Consider the following 24242-nt stretch of genomic DNA (forward strand, 5'->3'; position numbering starts at 1 on the left):
TCAGGGATAATTACTGGATATCATAAAATACAACATCTTTTATCGCAAAATAGTAAGCACATTACAGTATGACGTATTTAATAATTCGGAATTCTGGGTTTTGTTTGTATTTATGAGACCGGACGCTCACCATCGCGGCTTCTTTATTGATGTGTAAAAAATCGCCGTAATTACTTTGGTATCTACCCATGCCGACCGGAAGGGTATCTGTTGTATAAAGCCAAACATGCTTTTAAAGGGATCGCCGCTATTAATTCTGCGTTCAAAGGTTTCATTTGAAATTATAAAAACCGTCTGGCCACAGGGTAAAACGGTAGGAATTTACGAATTTCCGATGTTTCAGGGATCGAATAATATAGATGTGAACTTTAAACAGGGCCGCACTAGGAATTGTTTGGTGGGGGTACATAATGTAGAGTATGAAAATATTATGGTATTAGCTTTTGCCCGCGGCTCCGCCCGCGTTATAAAAGTTTTTCAGGCTACAGTTTTCCGTTATAAAAGTAGAAGTTTCCCGGGAGCCTAGGTTCTTCCCAGGGTCTCAAACTGTCTCCATACTAAATTTCATCTTAATGCGTTGGGTAGTTTTTGAGTTTAGCACGTTCAGACAGACAGATGCAGCGGGGGACTTTGTTTTATAATATATTTTTTAGAACTTTTTAAGTGGAACAATCCCGTCATACATCATTGTTGCATAACTTTAACCGTTTACGCAGCGCAGTCAACGGAAGCTCTCAAAACTAATAATTTTCCCCGTTTTTGCAACATGTTTCATTACTGCTTCGCTCCTATTGGTCGTAGCGTGATGATATATATCCTATAGCATTCCAGGAACAAAGGGCTATCCAACACAAAAAGATTTTTTCAGTTCAAACCGGTAGTTCCTGAGATTAGCCATTACTGTTCCGCTCCTATTGGTCATAGCGTGATAATATATGACTTTGAGCACTCCACAAACAAAGGACTATTCAACACAAAAACAATTTTTCAGTTCGAATCGGTAGTTCCTGAGATTAGCCATTACTGCTCCGCTCCTATTGGTCATAGCGTGATGATATATAGCCTATAGCACTCCACGAACAAAGGGCTATCCAACGCAAAAAGAATTTTTCAGTTTGGACCGGTAGTTCCTGAGATTAGCCATTACTGCTCCGCTCCTATTGGGTATAGCGTGATGATATATAGCCTATAGCACTCCACGAACAAAGGGCTATCCAACGCAAAAAGAATTTTTCGATTTGGACCGGTAGTTCCTGAGATTAGCGCGTTCAAACAAACAAACAAACAAACAAACTCTTCAGCTTTATATAATAGTATAGATTAATATTAAGTATATGTAATATTTTTCGATACTTATATATTTTAATGTACAATTAGCTACTGGTGTTATATTTTTCCGGGATAAGAACTCTACAAGTTATGCTATGACTTGTTATATCTGTTATCTGTATTAATATAGTCTCAATCCATTCAGAACTTTCTGGATAATATAGTGATCATCTAAATCTCTTCGAATTGTATTACTGTATACCTATATAGCTTTGTTTTGCGGCTATGCCCGCGTGAAAAAAAACCGCTATATTATAGTTTTTCGGAGTAAAAAGTAGTCTAAATATAACTACATATTACATATTGCTACTAAGTAAAACTAGCTTATACACTTCCCAGTGTTTAAACTGTCTCTATACATCGGATTTCGTTAGGTAGTTTTTGAGGTTATTGCGTTCGAACAAACAGACGCAGCGGGGGCTTTGTTTCATAATAGGAATGATAGTTGAATAAAATTGGACCTGGTTTCCATCTTCCTTCATTACACTCCTGTAAGCGGATGATTCTCTTTATGCATAGAATATTAAACAGGGCCGCTTCCGTGCTTTTATGGTTCTAGAGATCAAGGGAGTAGGATGTATGAAATAATAGCGATTTTTCCGTGTAGAGGTTTCCGCATGCCTGTTGATACGGCTTAACTTACTTCACTGTAGTATGGTGTTGTAAATATTTAAGAGAAATTGATTTTAATTATTTCAAAAATAAATTTATGTCAGTTAATAATACATTACAAAATAAGTAATGAAAGCAGCGATAGCCTAGTTGGGTGTGGAACGGATTGTCAAGACAAATGTCCGCAGGTTCAAATCCCAAGGGCACACACCTCTGACTTTTGTTACTTATGTGTGTATTCTTTGTACATTATTGCTGGCTTTAATGGTGAAGAAAAACATCGTGAGGAAATCTGAATATCTGAGAAGTTCTCTTTAGGAATTTCGAGGGTGTGTGAAGTTTACCAATCCGCACTAGGTCAGCGTGGTGGACTAAGGCCTTATCCTTCTCAGTAGTAGAGGAGGGCCGTGCCCAGCAGTGGGACACTTGACCAGCAGTGGTATAGTATACATACAATACAGGGATGACATTATTAATTAAAATAAAATATTTCAAGACATTCAATTTTACAAGACGACGTGTTCACGCTGGAACACTTTCAGTGTTCATATTAAACAATTCATTTTTAATACCAAGTAAATAATTGAAAGCCTCAAATTTTTACAAACAATTTATTTAAACATATCAAATATTACAATACAGGGCCCTTATTCTGTATGATAGTGTAAACGCGTAACGCGGCCGTGTCATGTTATCTTCGAGAAATGTGTGTGGAATGGTATTCTGTAAGCCAAATTTCTATAGTCCTAAACATGATGTGTTGCGTTACGTGCTTGTTACACACTGTCAAAATAACGTGCGGGCGGGATAGAGAATAAGGCCCCAGATTATGGCGTCACTATAGACTTACCGACTAATAAGCCGTCACCATACATTGCTTGGATTTTTTACTGTCATTTTAATAATGACTTATATTAAGCGTTGTTAGTATGACTAAAAGGAGACTTACAAGTAATTTTCTTGATGTTTTTTTTAGAAAAATATCTCCAAAACGTCCTTGAATTCGTTAAAATAAACATATTTTTGGCATCTCGAATTACTTCTATGCACTATTTAATATCAGCTGTTTTAATTAATTATCACAATGTCAATCTTCGAGCTGCTGGCAAAAATAAAACATTCAAAATTATCATTTGTAAACAAGGCAAAAAATCTGATTCGTCAATTGGAAATAGATCGATAAATCGGATTGAAGTAAATGATTTGACTTGTATTATGTTCTCTCGCTGTGACGACGCAGTGTATGGTCGAGAGCTTATATATAATAATAAAATACTCTTACAATAATATTACTAACAGATTCTAATACAGTGCAACAGTTCACGCACGCTATACATTTCATATTTTTTTTTTGCAATTCAGTTTTTGTTTAATCTGAACTAAAGAGATAAGCGTAAATGATACCTCCAGGTTAAAGAAATTCAGGAATAAAATCGAGAACAGGATATAATTAATAATCCGAGCACTGAACTAAAAGATAAAATATTTCGGATAAAGGAATATAAGAATGTGGGGAAAGATCATTAAAAATGATAGGAATTAAGAATTATTGGTATTTCAGATTTCGACAAGGAATTGAAGGGGAGTCGAATGAGGACCTTTATTAAAAAATCTTTCAATAGATTATTAGCCAAAAAGTATCAAATTATGTACTAAAAGAAGGGTCAACATTTGTTTTCTACAGTAATTGTGATGGTAATTTAATGACTAATGCTTGGTGTTTGACAAAAATAAATAGCAAGATAATTTCCTAAGAAGATGAGAGCATACTTCTCAAATAATTAAAGTAAATCAACGGGTCAACGTCAAGGATAATTTCTGAACAGAGACTCGGCGAAGTTTCCGAAATACTGCACTGAAGGGGGAGCTGGAGTCACGCCTCCATTAACTAGTCCAGGCTGTTGGTACTGTACTCCTTGAGGATACGCATGCGGGCCCTGTTGGAGGTACGTCGGACCGTTCTCCGCTTGTTGCGGTCTAAAATCTTGTAACAGCCGCTGGTATGTACTGGGTACTAAATTGGGCAGTGTTGTTAGTACTGGGGGAGCCTGAGTTGGTTCTGGATGCGCTATTTCTTGAGGAGCTGGTTGCGTTGTAGACTCTACATTACTGGACGCTGTCTTTAAACTTTCTGTTTGGGTTTTGTGGTCGTTTGCTACCTTTTTTGCTGGAAGTATTGTGACAACTCGTTCTTCATCGGGTTGTGATGTAGGATGGCTTTCAGATATTTGTTGTGGTTGCGGCTGGCTGTCAGGAACAGGATACTGTTGCTGCACAGGTTGTTGTAAGTCTGGTCTGGCGGGCAGGAGGAGGGTTTGGCTCTGTGTGTATATAGGTTGAGGGGCTTGGACCTGTTGGACGTGGGGTTGGGGTTGTGGTTGTGGTTGGAGTTGGAGTTGGGGTTGGGGTTGGGGGTGGGGTTGGGGTTGGGGTTGGGGTTGAGCGTACGGTGGAAGGCTTTGAGAAAAGCTCGCGTAGCTCACTGCTCCTTGGACTTGTTGCGGTTGGAGGTGCTGAAATAGAAAAAGTCTTTATGATAATTCAGTAATTGTCGAGGCAGTCTTCGATGGCATAATTGTATTACGTGCGCAGAATATCTATTGCTTTAAGGTCTCGGGTTCGATTCCTATTTTGAGCATTGATATTAGCTTTTTCTTCTCATTATCATTCCGGAGTCAGGAATTTATGTCCGATAGTTAGATGGGCTCGACCCTTATCACATTATGATTTGGAGTACACATGGCAAAAGCTGGGTGCTTTAATTACACCTCTGCTTATCCCTTTTGGCATAAAAGGCGTAAGTTAGTGGGTGGATGTAATACGTAAATCATTATTTTAAGTAAGTGGAATTTTTGCTTTGGTATTGATAATTATTTTTCGACATTTTTGTGCGTGAAATCCTACAGTACCATATGAAAGTATGGAAAGGAGCTAGATTGTAAATTTGATTCTTTGAGATCCAGCAATAGTTATTGTTGAAGAGGCACTAAATTTCAATACAATAATTTTTATTCTCAAAGATACTGAGTCTTGTAATTGTGAACCATTATGATTATTGATTAATGTTAAAACTTTGAACTTTTACCTCTTGAGGAACTGGCTGTTGTTGCGCTACACTGATAGGTTGTTGTTGGACAATATTGGCTTCAGGCTGTTGAGCATAAATCACTCCGGGTTGTTGGGGCCCTTGGGTATATGCTAGGCTAGGTATTGCTTGCTGCGCTCCTTGAGCATATGGGACACCTGGTATAAATTGAGGGGGATTTTGATTATATGCTGGTATGGATTGTTGAGCTTCCTGCGTGTAAATCAATCCTGGAGCTTGCTGGGTGGGTTGGGCAAATGCTGGACTAGATACAACTTGTTGGGCCTGAGGGTAAGTAAATCCAGGTACCGTTTGCGGCGCTCCCTGAGAATACTGCAGTCCGGGAATCACTTGCTGGGCTCTTTGGGAGTATGCCACGTTAGGCAAAACCTGTTGTGCTGGCTGCTGGATATATTGAACTGGTTGGTATTCACGTTGGGATGGAATTCCTTGCTGAGAGAATAGTTGAGGCTGTTGGTATACTTGAGGATAGTACTGAGGGGCTACTGGTCGATTGGGACGGAAAATGGATGGTTCAGCAAATATCCTGGGAGAAAACAGTTCTCTGTCAAACGTAGGGCCTTGGTAGGGATTTTTGAACTGTGACAACCCTGGCTGGTAATTGGCGAAGCTCGATAGAGTGTCGAATTGCAAAGCTCTTGGTTCGTAGGAGGGGTAAGTGCGTTTGGGAGGGCTCTTCGGTTTCTTGTGCTTCTTGCTTGGCTTGTGTTTCGGTTCTAGGTCAGAAAGTCCGAGTTCGGAATTTAGGTCAAATGCTGGTGACGACAACTGAAATAATAATAGCATTTATTATTTTCCAAAAGTAAGAATTTTTAGAATATGATTTAATTATGCAAATTTAATCGTTTTTAATAATTGCATCTTTATTAATTAATAACATTGTAGAAATATGACTGGTGGTATATCTCTCAGTAATTTGACTGGTGTTAGGTCTCTTATATACGAGGGCTCGTCTGAGTGTGTACCACCGCAATGTTTATTACTATAGTCAAGTAGCAATGTGTATACATTTTTATGTATTGGGCATTATGAGACTAAACACCTAATGTCTCAGGGAGATGATCGCAGTGAAGCCACGCAGTACTTTACAATTCAAAGTCCTGGGGCCTTATTCTCCAAAACAGTGTAAATTCGTAACGTGGCCGTGTTTTCTTCGTGGAATTAGTATGAAACAGTATTCTGGAGGCCAACTTTTATTGTCTTAAACGTGACACGGCGCGTTATGTGTTTGTAACGCACTGTTAAAATAACATGTGTGATAAAGAATATGGCTGTGCTACTGTTTATAAGTTTTCGAATCGTTGACTATCAGGCAAGGGCATGCTCGTTTCGTTATTCAGTAGCAATAAAAAAAAATTGCTATGGTCATAGTAGGGCATCTACTCTGTTTTAATTCTAACCGTTATATTAAGTTATAAAGTAAAGTAGTTAGAGTACGTACCCTGGATTGGTAAGCAGACACTGGTGAGAACAGATGATCAGAGATGGCGGAGTAGTGCGGTCCCTCGCCGCTCAACAAGTCAGATATCTTCGCGATGCGAGGTTCTGACGAGACTACCTGTGATGATAGAAAGGAATTTATAAATTACTAGCTTTAGTATAAGTTTTGCTATATATTTTCCCGGGATAATGAAGCTGTATACCCTTTCCAGGGTCTCAAACTATATCCATAACAAATTTAATCGAAATTAGTTCAGTCCTTCGACGGTAAAAGATTTACTATAAATAATTATATGAATTTTGTCCATTATACTTGAAAGTTATAATAGGTAATAAAATCATTAGTGGATTAATACTTCATCAGGTTTGAGCAGAAAGAACCCTCGTATATGGTAATCTTCCGCTTAGCCATTGCATTATTTCTGCTGATATGCAACTGTATACTGTTATGTTCCATTTTAAGGGCACATTAAATGGCACACATTTTACTATGTTGTGTAAAAAACTCAAAATTCATATTCTAATGTAATAAGCACCTAAATTAAAATCATAACTTCGTGTGTAAACGGATTTGTCTTGTTACAAGGGACGTGATATTATTCATGATTCTTGCGGGTCATTACACCAAAAAGGAAAATAAACGGCAAGCTAGGTCCCCTCCAATTACGATCATGTCATTGTTATCCCGATTTATGTTCAAAACGGGAGACCTATCACAGTTGTGGGAAAAAAGGAACGTTCTGTTAAGCCTGTAAATAGCATATAGAAGTTTTTTTACTCGGCCCTAGCAAAGTGATCCTATTGCATGTTATAAATGGAGTAGGGCCCAGATAGCGTGTCGATGAAAGTTGATTATCCCTCGCTGGTTGACACAATTATGCCGGCCTGTTGGAACCAGAGCTACACAGGCTGATCCCGGATCGCGATACACTTCGTAGTTTACAATGGTTTTACATATTGGGAATGATGGTTGCCATCGGGGCGGATACAAATATCTTACTACAAGTCATAGCTAAACGTATATTTGTGGATTGTGGTAGGACGAATAATTGTCTTAAGAAATTTACTACTGTTTTAAAAAAAAACCGATGAGGTTTTTGTATGTGAGAGTATCAATTGAATAGCGGTGTGTAAGAACTGCGTACCATATATATTGTTTTTAAAAGATTTCGTGTTACTGGGAATCGTCTGTGCTCGTAACTCAGTTGTGAAATAAAAACATTTGAGTAAGTTTGAGGAAATTCAGTATATCCGGCTATAAAACATGTGCCGTGCCAAACTCAGCAACGATGTCTCATACAATATGTACTGCAAAGCTACTGCCAGTAACTTTGGCAGACTATTTGAAAATATTTTAGTCTCCCATCCGATAGTTCTCAATTGTCTCAATGGTATACTTGTATTGCAACAGTGAGGTATTAGGTTCGGTGTCCATCTTTCAGAGCTATAAATAGCTGTGTTTTTGTATTTGAAAGAGATACATGGATTTGTTTGATATTTGATTTTGGGCCCTATACTATGACGAAAGAGATCGATACTAAGTCATATTATTTTTAGATGAATTAGTTAGGTATTTAACTTATTTAATGCGGACCGTGCTGTATGAATGACTTGAGTTCAGGCAACCTTTATTTTAGAAACTGAACACGATGTTTTCTGTTCTCTAAAAACGGCGTAGGCATTTTCAAAACAAAACTAAGATTTTTTCCAACATTGCAATAGCTTTGTATTATCGTCTAAATTATGTTAAATCCATTACATTTGCTTGCTGAACAATAAATATATACAATTCGTAACGTAGTCTCTCGCGAGTGCTTCTCGAAATAATTTGAGTGCGCCGATTATGTTTGCCTACATGTATACTGAGGGAAGGGAAAGAATTTCGATGGAAATAAATTTGGTTTCATGAGAATGTATTATTACTATGTTGGGACAGAAAAAACTATTAAAATGGACTTGTTTTTGTGAATATAGAATAAAATTACTAACGTACTCTTTAAATACGAATATGACTCATATTCGTATTTAAAGAGTCTACTTTTAAGAACTAGTTTTTGTAATTTCGTGGTCTGAATGTAATTATAACCACTATTTGTTTTCTGGTTTTAAAGACATAGTAACCATTGTTGTTACTGGGCATAAGAAATAACACTAATGCAGTATGATATAATAATTACAGGTGGTAGGTCTTTCATATGTGAGAGTCCACCTGGGTAGCTACCACCGTAATGTCAATTTCTGCCGCCAAGCAGCAGTGTATAGACATTGTTGTGTTCTGGTTTGACAAACATTGTAGCCTGTGTGACTAGTGGACATAACAAGACTTAACATTTTATGTCTCAGGATGACGAGCGCAGTGGAATACAAAACACTACTATGGTATTTCCACTGTTTATGAATGGTCGTATCGCTTACCATTAGGCGAACGGCAAGCTATCCCCTCATTAAAAAAAATGAAAAATCACTGTTTGATGTAGATTTGCAACTAATTCTAAATAATTGTGGCGCACCCATAGAACTACATACGTAAAATCATAACAAAAGCTATGAATATTAATGCTAAATCCTTCGCACTGAGCGCATTAAAGGCCACAATCAGAGATAACATTTTGATTTCAATTGTGATCAAAATAAAAGCAGTCCATACCGTTTCGGCGCAACAATAAGATTTTTTTTCCTCCTACGCTTCTTGCCTAAGTGGAAAGTCACTTCTACGCAATTGGCACACAAATCACGAGCTCACAAAGTACAGAGTCCTATGTATAGCTGGAACTTTGTGTTGATTTTGGAATTAAATTGTAATTATAAATTGGGTAGCCTTAATCAAAACCAAACACTTTTGATGATAGAGGAGGTGCATGCTCAGCAATGGCCAGTATGTAACATAGAGTTTTATGATTATGTTAAAAGTTATTTTTTACATTTTCATATTTATATCATAGTCCAATGACAGCGTTTATGGGCTTTGGAACGGAAAGCCGTGGGTTCAATTCTATCAGGGCAATTTTCATTAGATTTTGTTGGGATCTGAATTCTGAATGTAAAATGAAAGCAAATCATTTCTGCGCTCTGTGATAAAACTGTGTGTTGCACTGACCCGACGCTGGATTGAAAAAGGGGTAGGTACTAGATAGATTACTTATAATTTGGATTTGCCATTTTTAGTTTCATGTAAAGCGTGTATGCTGTAGACATGAAGAATAATTAAGATTTTCCTTTTTTAACTTAATACAAACACGTATGCTGTAGAAACTATCTACAAATCTTTAATATACTGCTATAAATCATATTTCCAAACAAGCTATACCCGCAGCGTGGCTCGAATAAGTCATTTAAAGTCACGACTATGAATATCGTTGTAGACAAGGCTTCGAGGAAAGATTTCCCGCTGGAGAATATAACCGGAGTACTATAATTCGCGGCGTCTGAGCCCGACCATTTGCCTCCCACCTGATAACTCGATAGCCGGCCTAGAGCCTTCTTTTTGTATTAATTTTTCATTGAGGACTATTATGACAACCACGTTAACTTTAACATTAATCTTTCATTAACATCAAATAATCTATTGCTTATTTGTTCGCCTATACCTAGTGAAATCCGGTTACAGTAAAGAGATCACCAAATTTAGACTTTAATAGGGGTAGGGTTCAAATAGAGTGTCAAAGAGATCATTCCTCGCTATTCGACATAATTATGCTGGCTTTTTTGAAAGCGGATGTACATAAGATAATCTCAGAATGCGATACACTTATAGCGGATTTTAAACCTTGATAGCGGTGGTCCCTATCCGGCCGAATACAAATATGCTATCACCAATACTAAGTACAATAGGGTATTTTAAGTTACGCGATTACAACCATCACGAGGTCATCTATCGCAAACGTAATTTTTATGCCGGCTTGCACAATAAACAATCATGTTTTTGCCGGCATCGCAGACGTTTACTTTGTGCGTATGAAGTAATTGGTTCCAATTCCCACGTGTGACTGTCACTTTGTGTACACACAGATGTAAGAAATCCTAAATATTCTCACATTTTTATACAATTAATCTCTTGAAATTTATGCGTGAGGAAAAACAAATTTTATTTTTTAATGATCTATACATAATAATAGTATAGTAGCATATAACACTAAACATTTTGATTTCTTATAAGCAAAAGAATTTTTACAATATAATCAATCCACAATTATATTATAAATGTAAAAGTCACTCTGCCTGTCTGGTACATTCTCACTATTAACCTGCTGAGTAAGTATAAAGCGGGAATATATCGCTGATAACTTTATCACGCGGGCGGGGATGCCAGCAAAAGCTAGTTATTAATATATCCAAATATTTCTGATCTATCCAAAACGTTTGCTCATACCATCAATAATTAAGTATTATATTTTGCCGTCGAAAAAGTACAAACAAACCTCTGACTCCCATCGCCACGCAAGTCGCTTATTAGTAAACCCAAAAAATAACGTCTTCACAAAAAAATGCTTATAATAACAGTTGAAATTCACCACACCGGTCCTACGCGAATTTGTACGCGTATCTTTTTTTTAATATAACGTAACTTCACAAGTTATTTCGGCGAAGAAAATTGGTGCCATGGAATTGGTGTATAATTCAGAGGCAACAAGTCAACATGAAAGGGTGAAGTTGGAAATCGTACGAACCTTTTAGTTCCGTACATTATAATAAATAGATAGTGACGAAGGGTGACATTTTTTCGAAAGGTGGTCCCTTTATAAGGCACATTAGGTATACTCAGGTACTAATATGCATAGATACATAACATATACTGCATTCATCATTAGAAAATATTAATTAGATTTCACATAAATTACAAAAGGGAAGCCGACAGGTATGGGGCTATATAGTCCCTTGGCCACTGATAAATTGGACTATATTATAGTTCGAAAAGGAAAATGAAAAACCTCGTCATGTTTTGGTAAAATATGGAATTAATTTCTTGTACTGACAACATTAAACAAAATCGCATAAGTGGTGTCCTAAAAGCAGGTCTTTTATTTTCTTGATCAGGCTGTATATAACATTTATGTAGTCAGTCCAATGTCCGTATGTTAAAATATACTGGACAATAAATATTACACATTGAGGTGAAATACTAACAATGAAAATCACACATCGGGTTTAACGAGATAAAAAGTTAGCATCAGCTTCTTAAAGTTAAAAAATACTTTATTTATCACGTAGGCAAATAAAGTTGCACCTATGATACGTGAAAACAATTTATTAGAATAAATATTATTGTAATATTATTATTGTTTTTGACTAATTAAATATTATTATTTCTAAATATTACTTAAGATCATTTATATAACTGCAAACATTTTAAATTAGGGATAAAATGAATAAGGAATACAAGGCATAAGGTATTGTCTCTGACACTGTTTTTTCCCACTAGCCAATTCCGTTTTTGTAGGATGATGTGTAAACAGTTAGGCTATGCTTTAAAACAAATATCCCTAAAAAATATTTTCAACCTTCTCCAATGGAATCCTAACGGAGCAAAATGATTAGGCGGAATGTTCGTAAGATATTCAGGAGACCTTGAACCCGGGCGCGGCGTTACATGTCTAATCTTATTAAGGCCAAATGTCTGCGGAAACCAACGCGTCCATTTTCACAGGACGCGGCACAGGGCTTCTGCTTATTACGGATTTTATGTGATTATCTCTTGTATTGCCATGTTTCTTTTTTAGATACACGTAACTAATCATCGGGTGAGAGAAAAAAAAGTATTCAAGAATTAGGTGTCATGCGACTTCCCCCCTTATCTTCAGTCAGTAGTACATGTGATATACTATCCCACTGCTGGGTACAGTATATCGCACCTACTAGTGTTTGGACGTGGGGATAAAAGTAAAAAAAAATTTTTTTTTACATGTTTTGTCGCCCCTTAAAACCGAAATAACTATAGAGATAATACGCATACATTAGAAATTAATGCTATAAAGTCTAATGAGGAAAAAAAAACATTTTTACTGTCAGAATTATTTGTGTTGAATGTATTTACGTTGTGGTTGTCATGTTGATGTTAAAAGGTATACGGTGCCATTAAACAAGAAAAAAGTGTCAGTCTCCTACTCAACGAGTGTATAGCGAATTAGACCCGAAATTAATATTAGCAGAATTAAATCCACCATTTAATCCCATCCCGTTTCGTGTTACATATAAAGTTGTGGTAAATATAACCAGAGTAATTTGATTAGGTTAGTGTTTAGAAGTTTGGTAATAAAACAAAGTAATTTGCTCCAACGATGAACGCAGACGACTGTTTCAAACGTGGGCTAATAATAAATCAATGGCAACAAAAATACTTCCCATTGGTGAATCTATGAAACTGGAGTTAACTGATCATTTCTGATGTACTTGATTCCTCATTCAAAATAATTAAAACATTAAATATTTTTACTTACTAATTGGTATTAAATAAATAAGAATAAAGAATATAAGAGAGACCAGGTCAGTCAGTTAGGTTATTGAGTCAAGTTGCCGTTGTAGTTAGATCTGTAGTGTGCGCTCCACGTAATGCGGCATACAAATTTTATTGTTGTAACTATTCTGTGTTATATGACACCGTATACAAGTTTCAAAGATATTATATGAGAAACTTATAATTAATCTAATATATGTTTCAGACTGGGGTAGTTGGTAAGGAGTAGAGTTGGCAGATAGTTACGTATGAAGAATAAATTAAACAGGATTGATCAGGGTTTTTGTACGGGCAAGGCAAAGTGGAGAAGTCTTGATAGAGTATCGACTGACGAGAGATGATTACCCATCGCCAGTTGTCACGATTATGCCGGTCTCTTAGAAGCCGAATACACAGACTGATACCAAAACACGACACAGTTGCGCAGGTCAATATGTCGGATTTTACACTTCATGTGCGGTGGTCTCCCTCGGTTGTGTAGCTGTACTGCATGCGCGGTACGGCAGCGCTCTAAGGTCCTGGGATCGAATCCCGGGTTGGGCAAAGTGATATTTTGGTTTTTCTACTTAGTATTAGCTCGGGGTCTGAAATTTGTGCCCGACATGGCGCTATAGGGTGCGAGCCTATGCTCGTACCCTATCACATCATGGGACGGAACACTCTTGGCGAAAAGTGGATGCCCTGGTTTCGCCTCTGCATGCCCCTTCGGGGATAAATGCATGATATTGTATGTGTGTATGTGCGGTGGTCGCTAATCGCTATCTGGGTAACAAATGTCATACCACCAGCAAATCTGTCGAGCCTAGCTTCTGCATGAATACGTACACATCAGTATACATTTAGAATTGATGTGATGTGCTAGAGGGCGAGGTCCCTAAACCCTTATTCCATGAATGTCAAGTGCGCAGCCCTCAGCCGACGCTAAGCCGATTAGCGTCATAATGCGCCGCCGATGTGTCACCAGCCTCCCGCTGAACTAATTTGTGCCAGATAAAATGCAATAATGGCCCTTATTTTATACCCTATCGATTATATTGGAAATGAGATTTGCTTGGAGTAAATTTAGTTCGTTCTCGTTAAGGATTTTCGTCAGGGTACTTGGTCGTTAAATGAAGCCAATGACTTTTTTGAAAGGTAGATTTTAAAGGTCGTATTTTATTTATTGTTTCTTTTTGACAAGTTATGCGGAATTAAATCCATTGTGCCAAACGCAATGCGGGCGTCCGTGAACTAAGTCAAATTGTTTTTGCGAAATGCGTGAAAAGTATGTTGCGTCAACCCCATATTCGAGTGGTATAAGAAATGATCAGTATTTGCAAAACAAAAGCCAACGAATTAGCAGGTGGGTCATGAGATGGTGCGATATTACTGCCCCTTTCAATACTTGAGAAATCATGAAACCTTTGCCAACAATTAAGGTTAGGAACGGAAAAATACATAGAGACTTTCCCACCCTCACACCCACCACTACAACTCCTGTAAGCCAGGATCAGCAGTGGCACGCATTTGATGACACCAAGCGGTGAAGCTCGGCGTGTGTCAAGGAATGCTAATTTGTCTTTTTCCCGAAATTGATCAAATAGAAAGATAGGGATGAATTGGAAATATTAATTGTCCAATTCCCTCCATATCAAAGCGGGAGAGAAAATAATGAACTAGGGAGGCATTTCAACTTCAAGTCTAGGGACGTTTACAACTAGATAAGCCAATTGTAAAGCACCACGGATAAAATTTAAAAGAAAGGGCCCTGTCACATGAACTGTTTAGATTTGATTGCAATAGGCAAAAACGCCAGAAAGCACGGATATTCCATCTAGTCTCTACATGAACTACGGAAGATTAGGCATGAACCAACGGTAACTTAAACGCGAATATATTCCCTTAGAGGTGCCTCTGTATTGAGTTATATAAATAATTATTTAAAGATCCGGTGGTACAGCAACTGCTAATTGCTGTAATTACACCAATAAACTTAAAAGAATTCCTTTAGTTTTTAATGCAAAAAAAAAACAAATCTAACAAAACAAACGGAGAAATCCAAGTTCCATTAACATGCAAAACGCCGATGAAGCCCATAATTTAGCTCGCGTCGCCAACAGAGGCGGCGCGGCGGGCGCGGCGGCGCGGGCCAAAGTCTTTCCCTTTACTTGTAAAGTTCAGAGTGAGTCAAATGAGAGTTCCGCAGACAGGCCACAGACAAGCAGTAGAACAAGTGTGATCAAAACATTACAGTTGATATCGCTCTTATATGGGAATACTATCAATATTAATTTTATCTTGATCCGCTTTTGATGAGTTTGCCTGGAAATCTGGGAGGGCTATGTTCATTTATGAATGATGATGTATTAACACGAGAATTGTGTAAATTGTTTAAATTACTAGAAACGAGCCCATTTTATTGAGATTGTAGCCTATGCTCGTCAATTTGTGACACACCTAATGGCATGCGGTCATCTGAGTTATGTCTTAGTATTTATTGCTGTGATATGATTGCAATCATTTTCCATACTTTAATGTGTTTTTTTTACAGTTGCGTTTTAGATAAATAAAGACTCAAAATAAACACAAATTGCAACACGTCCCGCTGAACTACACGGGAGTTGTTAAGTCGGCGATTTGACGCGAACGCGCTGCGAAATGGCGGATTTCTTTCAAGGCGGGCAATAAGGTGTTTTATCGCGGGCTGACGCGTCGGCTAATGCGGCGGATGTCGGCGGATTATGACGCGCCATACCCTCGCGGACCTCGGCTAGTAGGGAAGAGGCAGGCGTGGAATCGATGTTTTGGTTTCTAAAATTTGTCATAATGACGCATGATTGGCTGTAAAGACGATATACTCGGTAAGAGAATGTAATGCTTTGCTGAGTGTCAGATTTTGATGATTGTTGAATGCGTATAACTTGTTATGCATCAAAAAGTTTAAAATAATGAAAACATTGCATGCATTTCAATTAACAAATTTAAAAATTAACAGTGAATTTAAAAATATAAAACATCAAAATAATTTAAATCGATTAAAATCGAGTACACCAACAGCGCATCCCTAAATGCAAGTTTATTAGGGTACAACATCTCCACTATCAGTGTAAGAATAATACCCAAACTCCTTTGTTTTAACGATTGTTCTAGTATATTCTGTAATGGCTGGCCCAAGTGCTGGTAGAATCGCGTGAGATATGAGTTACGGCTGTGAGAAACCAAACTTTTCATATTTGTATCCACATGTTATTTGGAGTTTCACTGCCTTTCTTGTTTGTGGTAATTAATGTTTCAAGTTCTTTGGGTTATTTTCGAGGTTTTGTGCTAAAGCTCGTGCGCTGCGGTTTATTACGCCTTGATGTTTCCGATTATATTCAAAACGGAGTATACGTAGAAATATAATATATTTTTATTATAAAAGGGACAGCATTGCTAAAAGTATATTGCTATGGTCAAAAAGGTAAATAAATTATAGTGTTATTTATTATACGAACAAGGCAAAGTGCTCCCTACGCACCTGATGGTGAGTGGAGTGGGGTCCAGTGGAATGTCGACTGATGAGAGATGATTACCCCTCGACAGTCGATACAATTTTGCCGGCCCTTTGGAACTGGATATATTATATTAGATGTATTAATCAGAATATCACTTTGTATCCTGTTAATTACTACATAACAATAACCCAAATTACGGAATCACAATAATGAATAGGTGTAATTGATAATATTATATTTAGTTTACATTTCTGGAACCGGCTGATGAACTATGGAGTCAGTGTAAGTAAACTAATTAACTTAGCTAAAAACCAGGTACACGTGAAAATTCTTCGCCGAGAATAAAATATGCAAATACAAGTACCTGAGCATTATAATATGAAAAGGTTTGGTCACACCCATCCGCTCCTTGTATTCTCTCGATTATTGACCACTGTCCATATGTTAGAACTCGCCATAGTGGCCCGCGTGAGTGTGTCGCGTTCCGGGATCAGCCTGTGTATATCCGGTTCCAATAGGCCGGCATAGTTGTGTCGAATGCCGAGGAGTAATCATCCCTCGTCAGTCGACATTCTCCTGGACCCCACTCCACTCACTATCAGGGGCAGTGGAATCACATTGTAGACCCGAATAAAAGACCTTGACGAGGTCAGACGCTGTCAGAAAAAATGCTAATTAGCACTTCCCAGACTTTTCATATAACCTTACTAACTTACACGTATATTATACATATAGTAATATCATAAGAATGTAGTAATTTGTTTGTTCGAGCGCCATGACCTAGACTTACTGAGTCGATTTTGAAAATTCTTTCAGCGAACTGCATCTAAGTGCTTTAAACTATTCTTTATATCAGACATGGAAATTTATTTCGGAGTACCAAAAACAGTAGCCACAACAAAATGATAAGGAAACAGATCCCGGACCTATACGACCCGGCCACGTCTCGGATGTGAAGGTCATTCGGTTAGCATTACCTCTGTAATACATCATTGGTATCTGCCGAGCGCGGCCGGTTGATCTGCTAATTTCCACTACATATTAACGTTAAATGCACTTTGAATTTCCTACGTGATTCAGTTTCCTCATGCCTGCATTTTCAATGGGTAAGCAGTGTAACTTACATTACACTTCGCTTGTTATGATACAAGGCGAGTATTTGCATATGTACTAATGATACTTAGTACTTAGAAAATAAAATATATTTAATATCACAAAAAATTGTCAGCGCAATATAGTGCAGTGAGTACTAATTAAAGAAACACACGATAGAAACAATAAGAATAGTGTTATTGGACATATTCTTAGTCATATTCTCATTAGGAGTTTTATTAGTCTTACGGCTAGATTTTTGTCAAATAGATGTAGTGCATACATTAAAATTAAATTACTTTTCGGATTCTATCGCGGTTTTTTATATTGTAGTGCATACAGTCGGCACATCCTAGAATTTATTCATTTTATTTTTATTTATCGTCTTGTATTTTTACTGTCAAGTAGCAGTGAGCAAGCACTCTTGTCGGGTTTAAAGATGTTTATAGCTAGTGTTATTACTGGCCATTAGGAGCTTTAACATCACGTAGCTAGTTGACGAGCACCTGTGACGTGCGCAGTGCAATGTAGTTACCTTTTGGCGGTGTTACTAGCGTTTTGGGTTGGCAGAATATGTTTTGTTTTATGGTACACCAGCAGCATACACATTAAACATACATAAAATAGAAGATAATAATACAATGGTACAAACATGCAATCCAATTATACACAGCATTCACGATATAAAAAAGACACTGTAAAATAATCCTATATTATTTATATGACTACAGTCAAGTGAAATAGACGGAAGCCGAAAATGCAAATTGGCCACCGTGTGTAGACACATTACAATAACAACCCTTTATTTTTTATTTAAGATATGTCCCAAACTTTTTGAAAGGATTTAAACGAATTATTTACAATAATATAAAAAAAAAACTTAATGCATCAAAGGGCATTTGTGGCAGTCATTACATTGGTAAGATTATTTAGAGAACCAGCACCGGCCAGCAGGTTCAATACCAACAGCAGAACAGTAAACAATGCAGTATTAATGGATGTGTATACACAATCGCGACATGGTGTCGGCAAAAACTTCCTTATTTATAACACGGGCTCACTGCAGATTTACTCGTTAACCGGTGCTCGAGATAAGGGAGACACGGTAACGTACATACCTATGTTTAATGCTAACAGTCAATGCCAATGTTAAAAGAAAATAGTTTTTTAAGAAAAGGGTTATCAGAATGATAAAACATTGGATGTCTCGTGACTTGTAGTGCCAAGAATCACTGAATAAAATCGCTCAAACCTGAACATAAATATGTATTAGATACAGACGAAGCCGTGGTACCTACGTAGACTGACGGGACAATTGGTTCAATAACAATCCTTAGAATTATAATAAATTGTGCTGGATGTTTTCCGACTGAACCCAGAATGCTACTCATTGCGTCTATACAGCGAGATTTCAGGAAATAACAATTAAATATCAGTTAAGTCGAAGGCATCATGACGAAAATTTTAAAAACTATGTTTTATATAATCGTAGACTCTAAAATACAATTTAAAAAATAAGCAAACTCACACACACACATTTATCTTCGAAGGGTTATAGAGAGACGCAATCAGGGCACCCATTTTTCGCCAAGGGGCGAGCCTATCGCCATATCAGGCACAAATTCGAAACTCCGGGCTGATACTGAGTACAAAAATCCAAATATCACTTTGCCCGACCCGGCATTCAAACCCAGAAGCTGACCGTTGCCGTACCGCGCATGCAGTATAACGCCATCGGGGCAGTACTAAAAAAAAACACTACTATATTATAATTATATTTATACTATTTTTCATGATCATAAACATTATAAAAGATAATTACTGTCTTTACAACTGAAGCGAGCTCTGTAAACGCACATTATAAATGTTTACAGCAGATACAATAAAACAAATTGTTAAAATAACGAGTGTAGTTATTTTCATAGCCGTGGGGTTATTTGCAATAAAATAGAATTACATTATTACAGCGTATAAGAAAGTTTATATTTTGATACATATTAACATAGAAATGAGCTTCCTTTTAGGGTTCTCTATATTCAATTGTTCGTATTCTAGTTCAGTGCCCGGGAGGAAGAAAGGAGGAGATAGAGGGAAGGAAGAAAAAAGGAAGGAGAAGGAGCCCTCTCAGGATGGTTGGAAGGGAGAGGGAGGGGAAATGTTCGCGAACCCTTATAGGCCTTAATGTGTATTTAGCAACCTTGAGGTATACACACGAGCTGTGTGTCTATGGTCGCGGCAAATGTGCCTCCATGCATGGGCGTGCATTTGGTGTGGAGACCAAGCGCACAAGAATTGCCTCAGGGGAGACCTAGTTCAGTGTTAGACTTGATTCTTGTTGTTCTGAAGCAACAAAATTGTACACACTATTTGGTTTATTTTTAGGTCCAACCGCCTGTCTGAAATAAACTCTCCAGTGAGTCCACTTCTGGCTCTTCGCATTAAATAATCTACGAGGTATTGTGTAACTAGGGAAAGGAAGTAAAGATATTTCAGTCATCCCTAAATTGCGACTAGATCGTGACTTGTAGTGATATTTAGCGTCTCGTATCTAAAAAAATAAAATTAAAAGAACTAGCACGGCTTGGTAGCAGAACCATGCGCGTTTCAGCGTCTTAAAATTTACTTTTATTGCGAATGAGGTCTAAAATTGGCCCGGTTGTATAACTAAGCCCTGGAGATATTTAAATATAAAAAGAGACAGAATACATTATATCCCTTATTCGTTATTAAGCTATTACTAAAAATATTAGCATTATAATATCTAAATTATGTGTAATATAATAAAATACTCACTTTAAAATTGCCCAATATACATTCCAAATAAATAATATTTTCTCTCAAACCTGGATTGTTTAAGAACTTCTCACTGGTTCGTAACCATCTTATTAACCTAATGTAGATAGTATTATGATATTTATTCTTGCTTTCCTGCCAACCTGAGCTGGCTTCATTGTTTACTTCGTAATCTTTCATTTATTTTATGTCTAATATAAAATGTCTGTAGTTATATAAGCGACTTAATTACAGTAATAATAGGGGACCGGACTCATTTTTGTTCTTTACTATTATCAAATATTTACGTTATATAAATTATAACACAGAAAGAATTATTTAAATCCGGTAAAAAATCAACAAGTTATAAGACTTTCAATTTCGGTAGAAGGGGTAAGTAACAAGAAACAGAAAAGAGGCGCAATACCCACAGGTGACGTCATCGGGCATAAAGACGCGTGCGGAAGAAAGAGATGAAGCGATATCCCCACCTCACGCCCACTTGAGCACATAGTGATATTTGAAATATCAATTACCGGCTCATTTTATAACCAATTTTAATGCAGTTTTCGCAGGAGGGTTTCTTTTTCGTATTATTTACCATCACATATAGAATAACGTACAAAATCAAACACAAGACGGTCCCCTATTAAATATTCTCATGTACACTTGACTTATCATAAGCGCAACTATGTTTCTACGTGATATGCCTACGTGATGAATAAAGCATTTTATTTTATTTATTCAGAGTTTATTTACCTATAATACAAGTTCACTTTCTTATTCCTTATCTATTAAATAAATGCATTGTCACGTTATAAATTTCTGCGAGGTTTTCCTGTCTATCGTATACATTGCGTACTGCGTACTTAGTTCCTCGCGGTGACGAGCCGGGCCGCAGATAATTACCGCAACAGAGCCGTATTTTAATTTAATTTTCATTTTGTTGCCGAGCTGCCAAATTACTTACGCGTTAAAATTAAGACTACAACGATATTAACTTTATGCATTCTAATTATGAAGGCATATCAGTTAGATACGAAACTTAAATTAATTTCATCTAGTTAAGAGTAGCAACTGATAAAATATGATGCAATAGCGACTAGTGATTATAAGCAGGTAACGACATGATTTGTATCTGACTGGATACCCACAACACATTGTCATCGTCAATTGTTGTATTTGTATACATCTCGCCATAGTGTAGAATTGTGTTCAGGGATCAGTTGATGTGTTGCTAGTAAGCTGTGTTTAAATACAGATCGCAAAGATATGCTAAGTTTATACTTGTTTAAATAACTTTTTGCGTTCAGAGATTAGTAATCGATGTGTTCCTAGTAAGCCGTGTACAATTTTCGATAATAATAATAATAATAATATCAGCCCTGTATTATATACTTGCCCACTGCTGAGCACGGGCCTCCTCTACTACTGAGAGGGATTAGGCCTTAGTCCACCACGCTGGCCCAGTGCGGATTGGTAGTTTTCACACACCTTCGAAATTCCTATAGAGAACTTCTCAGATGTGCAGGTTTCCTCACGATGTTTTCCTTCACCGTTAAAGCGAACGATAAATTCACAAAGAATACACACATGATTTTTTAGAAAAGTCAGAGGTGTGTGCCCTTGGGATTTGAACCTGCGGACATTCGTCTCGGCAGTCCGTTCCACACCCAACTAGGCTATCGCCGCTATTTTCGAACAATTTTCGAACGCTACGCTAAACTTGTAGTTTTTAAAAAACCTTTATGGAACAAAGATGACTTCTACGCTGACGCTGTCACGAGCAGTAGTGAATTGTATATATTAATGACGACAGTAAATTTTCTAATGGCTTGATATGAGTAATTACAGCTGTAATAAACTGCACGCGGCGTCAACGATCAGAGCGGAATGATTTACTCCACTAACTAGCCAATAATATAGATATGTAATTAGACAGATGTTTGTATTAATGTCTTACGTATTGATATTGTGATTGTTTAATTTGTATTCATTTTTTAAAAATGTTATTAATTTTCTTTTTGTTTATAATAATGGCAAAATATTCACTTTGTCATCCCGTATAAAATAGTTTAACAATTGATTAAATTTAATTTGATATTGTGATTATTTAACTATGTTTTAACAAGTTTTTAAAAATGTTGTTAGTTTTTTGTTTATATGGAATAGCAAAATAGTCACTGTAGATGATGGAAAGCGAAGTGGCGATCTGATAGAATCTGAATTGACTAGAGATGACTGCCAGTCGACGCAATTATGCCATCCTATTTGAGCCGAATATACACAGGCTGATTCCAGAAAGTGAAGCACCCATGTTTACAATTAGTATTTTGAGTAATTCTAAATACGCATCCTTCCACCTATCTTCTCACTCCAATGTATGTACAGTGAACGTCAAACACATTTTCACGTATGTTGTAGTGACGATATGTTATGTTATATGTTTTTGTGTTTACGACCGACCGCCTGCCTGTCCCTCTGCCTGAAAGTTTGTTCCCGAGCAAATTATGCAAAATGCACGTCATAAAATATAAATAAATAAAAAATATTCAAATACAAAAAGCCCAATTAGCGGTGTTTACGTAATACCAGTAAAGTATTATTCATTATTCAGTTTAACGTAGCGTATTCAGTCAACTAGTGGTAAGTTTATACATTTTTTGCCAGGTAGACTAATTATTAATTTCCGCAACTTTTGACTCATAAAGAAACCTAGATAATATAGCTTGTTCGCTGTTCATCCTATCAATAAGACAAGTTGACTTGGGTACACTAATGGCATCTGCCAACCCCTTCAAGAGTAGCGTGAACCTTGTTAGAAACTACGTAGGACAAGTCATTATCAGGATCCACTAGAAACTGCCCTTAACTATAACAACGGACATGTCCTCGTCAACTACGACTAAGCGATTGTTCTATAACCGCATATCAAAATATATTTTATTTATGTCACTTAGCTTATAATAATTATGTATGTACAATTCCTCCAATCTAAGAATCACACTTACTCACCGTACGAATGAAACCAAACAACGATACTTCACAAAAAATCCTATATGATAGTAGTAATATTTTAAATTATAATTTTAAAATTGTTAACGTAAATGGAATTCATGTATTTTGTTGCTAAGCAGCAAAGAAAGTATTATCACTATTAGTAGTATTAGAAGCCGATGTCTCAGGATGATGAGCTCCTCTGAGCTCATCATTCAGCATGTAACTTTGAATTATGCTGCATCATATTACTCTTAATATGATGCAGCATAATTCAAAGTTACATGGAGGTATTGTAGCATACTATGGCTCACTACGTACAGTGGCATACTAACTTATCCAGTACAGTGGAATAAAATGAACTGACATATAAAATATGAATCTAATTCAAGTTTTCATCCGGTTGCACGGTTACTTTTAACTGTTAGCAGCTGGTACATGTTAGTTTAGGCAGAGGTCATACCCTCGGGCGATCAAACACCATGCCCCTTACATTTGAAAATTAAAGTTATTTAACAATCCCTTTGCAGTATAATTTATTTGCTTCGACGGTAAATATTATTTTTATCTTATCCTTAGAGGGGGTATGGGGAGCGTGGTTACTGAATCTAGTTAACCGCGTTGTTCTTTTGTTTTTATTTCTTGCAATGACGAGACTAGCTTGTAGTTCGCCTGGTGGTAAGCGATACGACCGCCCTTAAACAGTAGAAACACCATCCAACACCCTGAATTACAAAGTAGTGTTTTGTATTCCACTGCGCTCGCCATCGTGAGACATGAGATGTTAAGTCTTATTATGTTACACTGACTACTATGTTGTTCAAACCGGAACACAACAGTGACTACATACTGCTGCTTGAAATGTACATTGCAGTGGTAACTAACAGGCGGACTCTCACATATGAGAGACCTACCACCAGTAACCATATCCAGGGATATATCATACCTCAGTTATACAAAAACAAATAAT

The 24242-nt window shown here is 37.0% G+C and overlaps 1 protein-coding gene across 1 annotated transcript in view; it reads right to left on the bottom strand.

The window, feature by feature from the left end:
- Nucleotides 1-2696: 2696 nt before the first annotated feature.
- LOC115453565 (putative cyclin-dependent serine/threonine-protein kinase DDB_G0272797/DDB_G0274007) overlaps nucleotides 2697-24242 on the bottom strand; it is a 34234-nt gene continuing 12688 nt past the window's right edge. The window contains exons 4-6 of the mRNA XM_037437681.1: nucleotides 6489-6605; nucleotides 5027-5815; nucleotides 2697-4454 (exon numbers count right to left, since the gene is read on the bottom strand). Of these exons, the coding sequence (XP_037293578.1) occupies nucleotides 3747-4454; nucleotides 5027-5815; nucleotides 6489-6605 (1614 nt within the window). The 3' untranslated portion in view covers nucleotides 2697-3746. The remainder of the gene's footprint in view (nucleotides 4455-5026; nucleotides 5816-6488; nucleotides 6606-24242) is intronic.

Source organism: Manduca sexta, chromosome 11 (assembly GCF_014839805.1).
Source record: "Manduca sexta isolate Smith_Timp_Sample1 chromosome 11, JHU_Msex_v1.0, whole genome shotgun sequence".
Lineage (NCBI taxonomy): Eukaryota > Metazoa > Arthropoda > Insecta > Lepidoptera > Sphingidae > Manduca > Manduca sexta.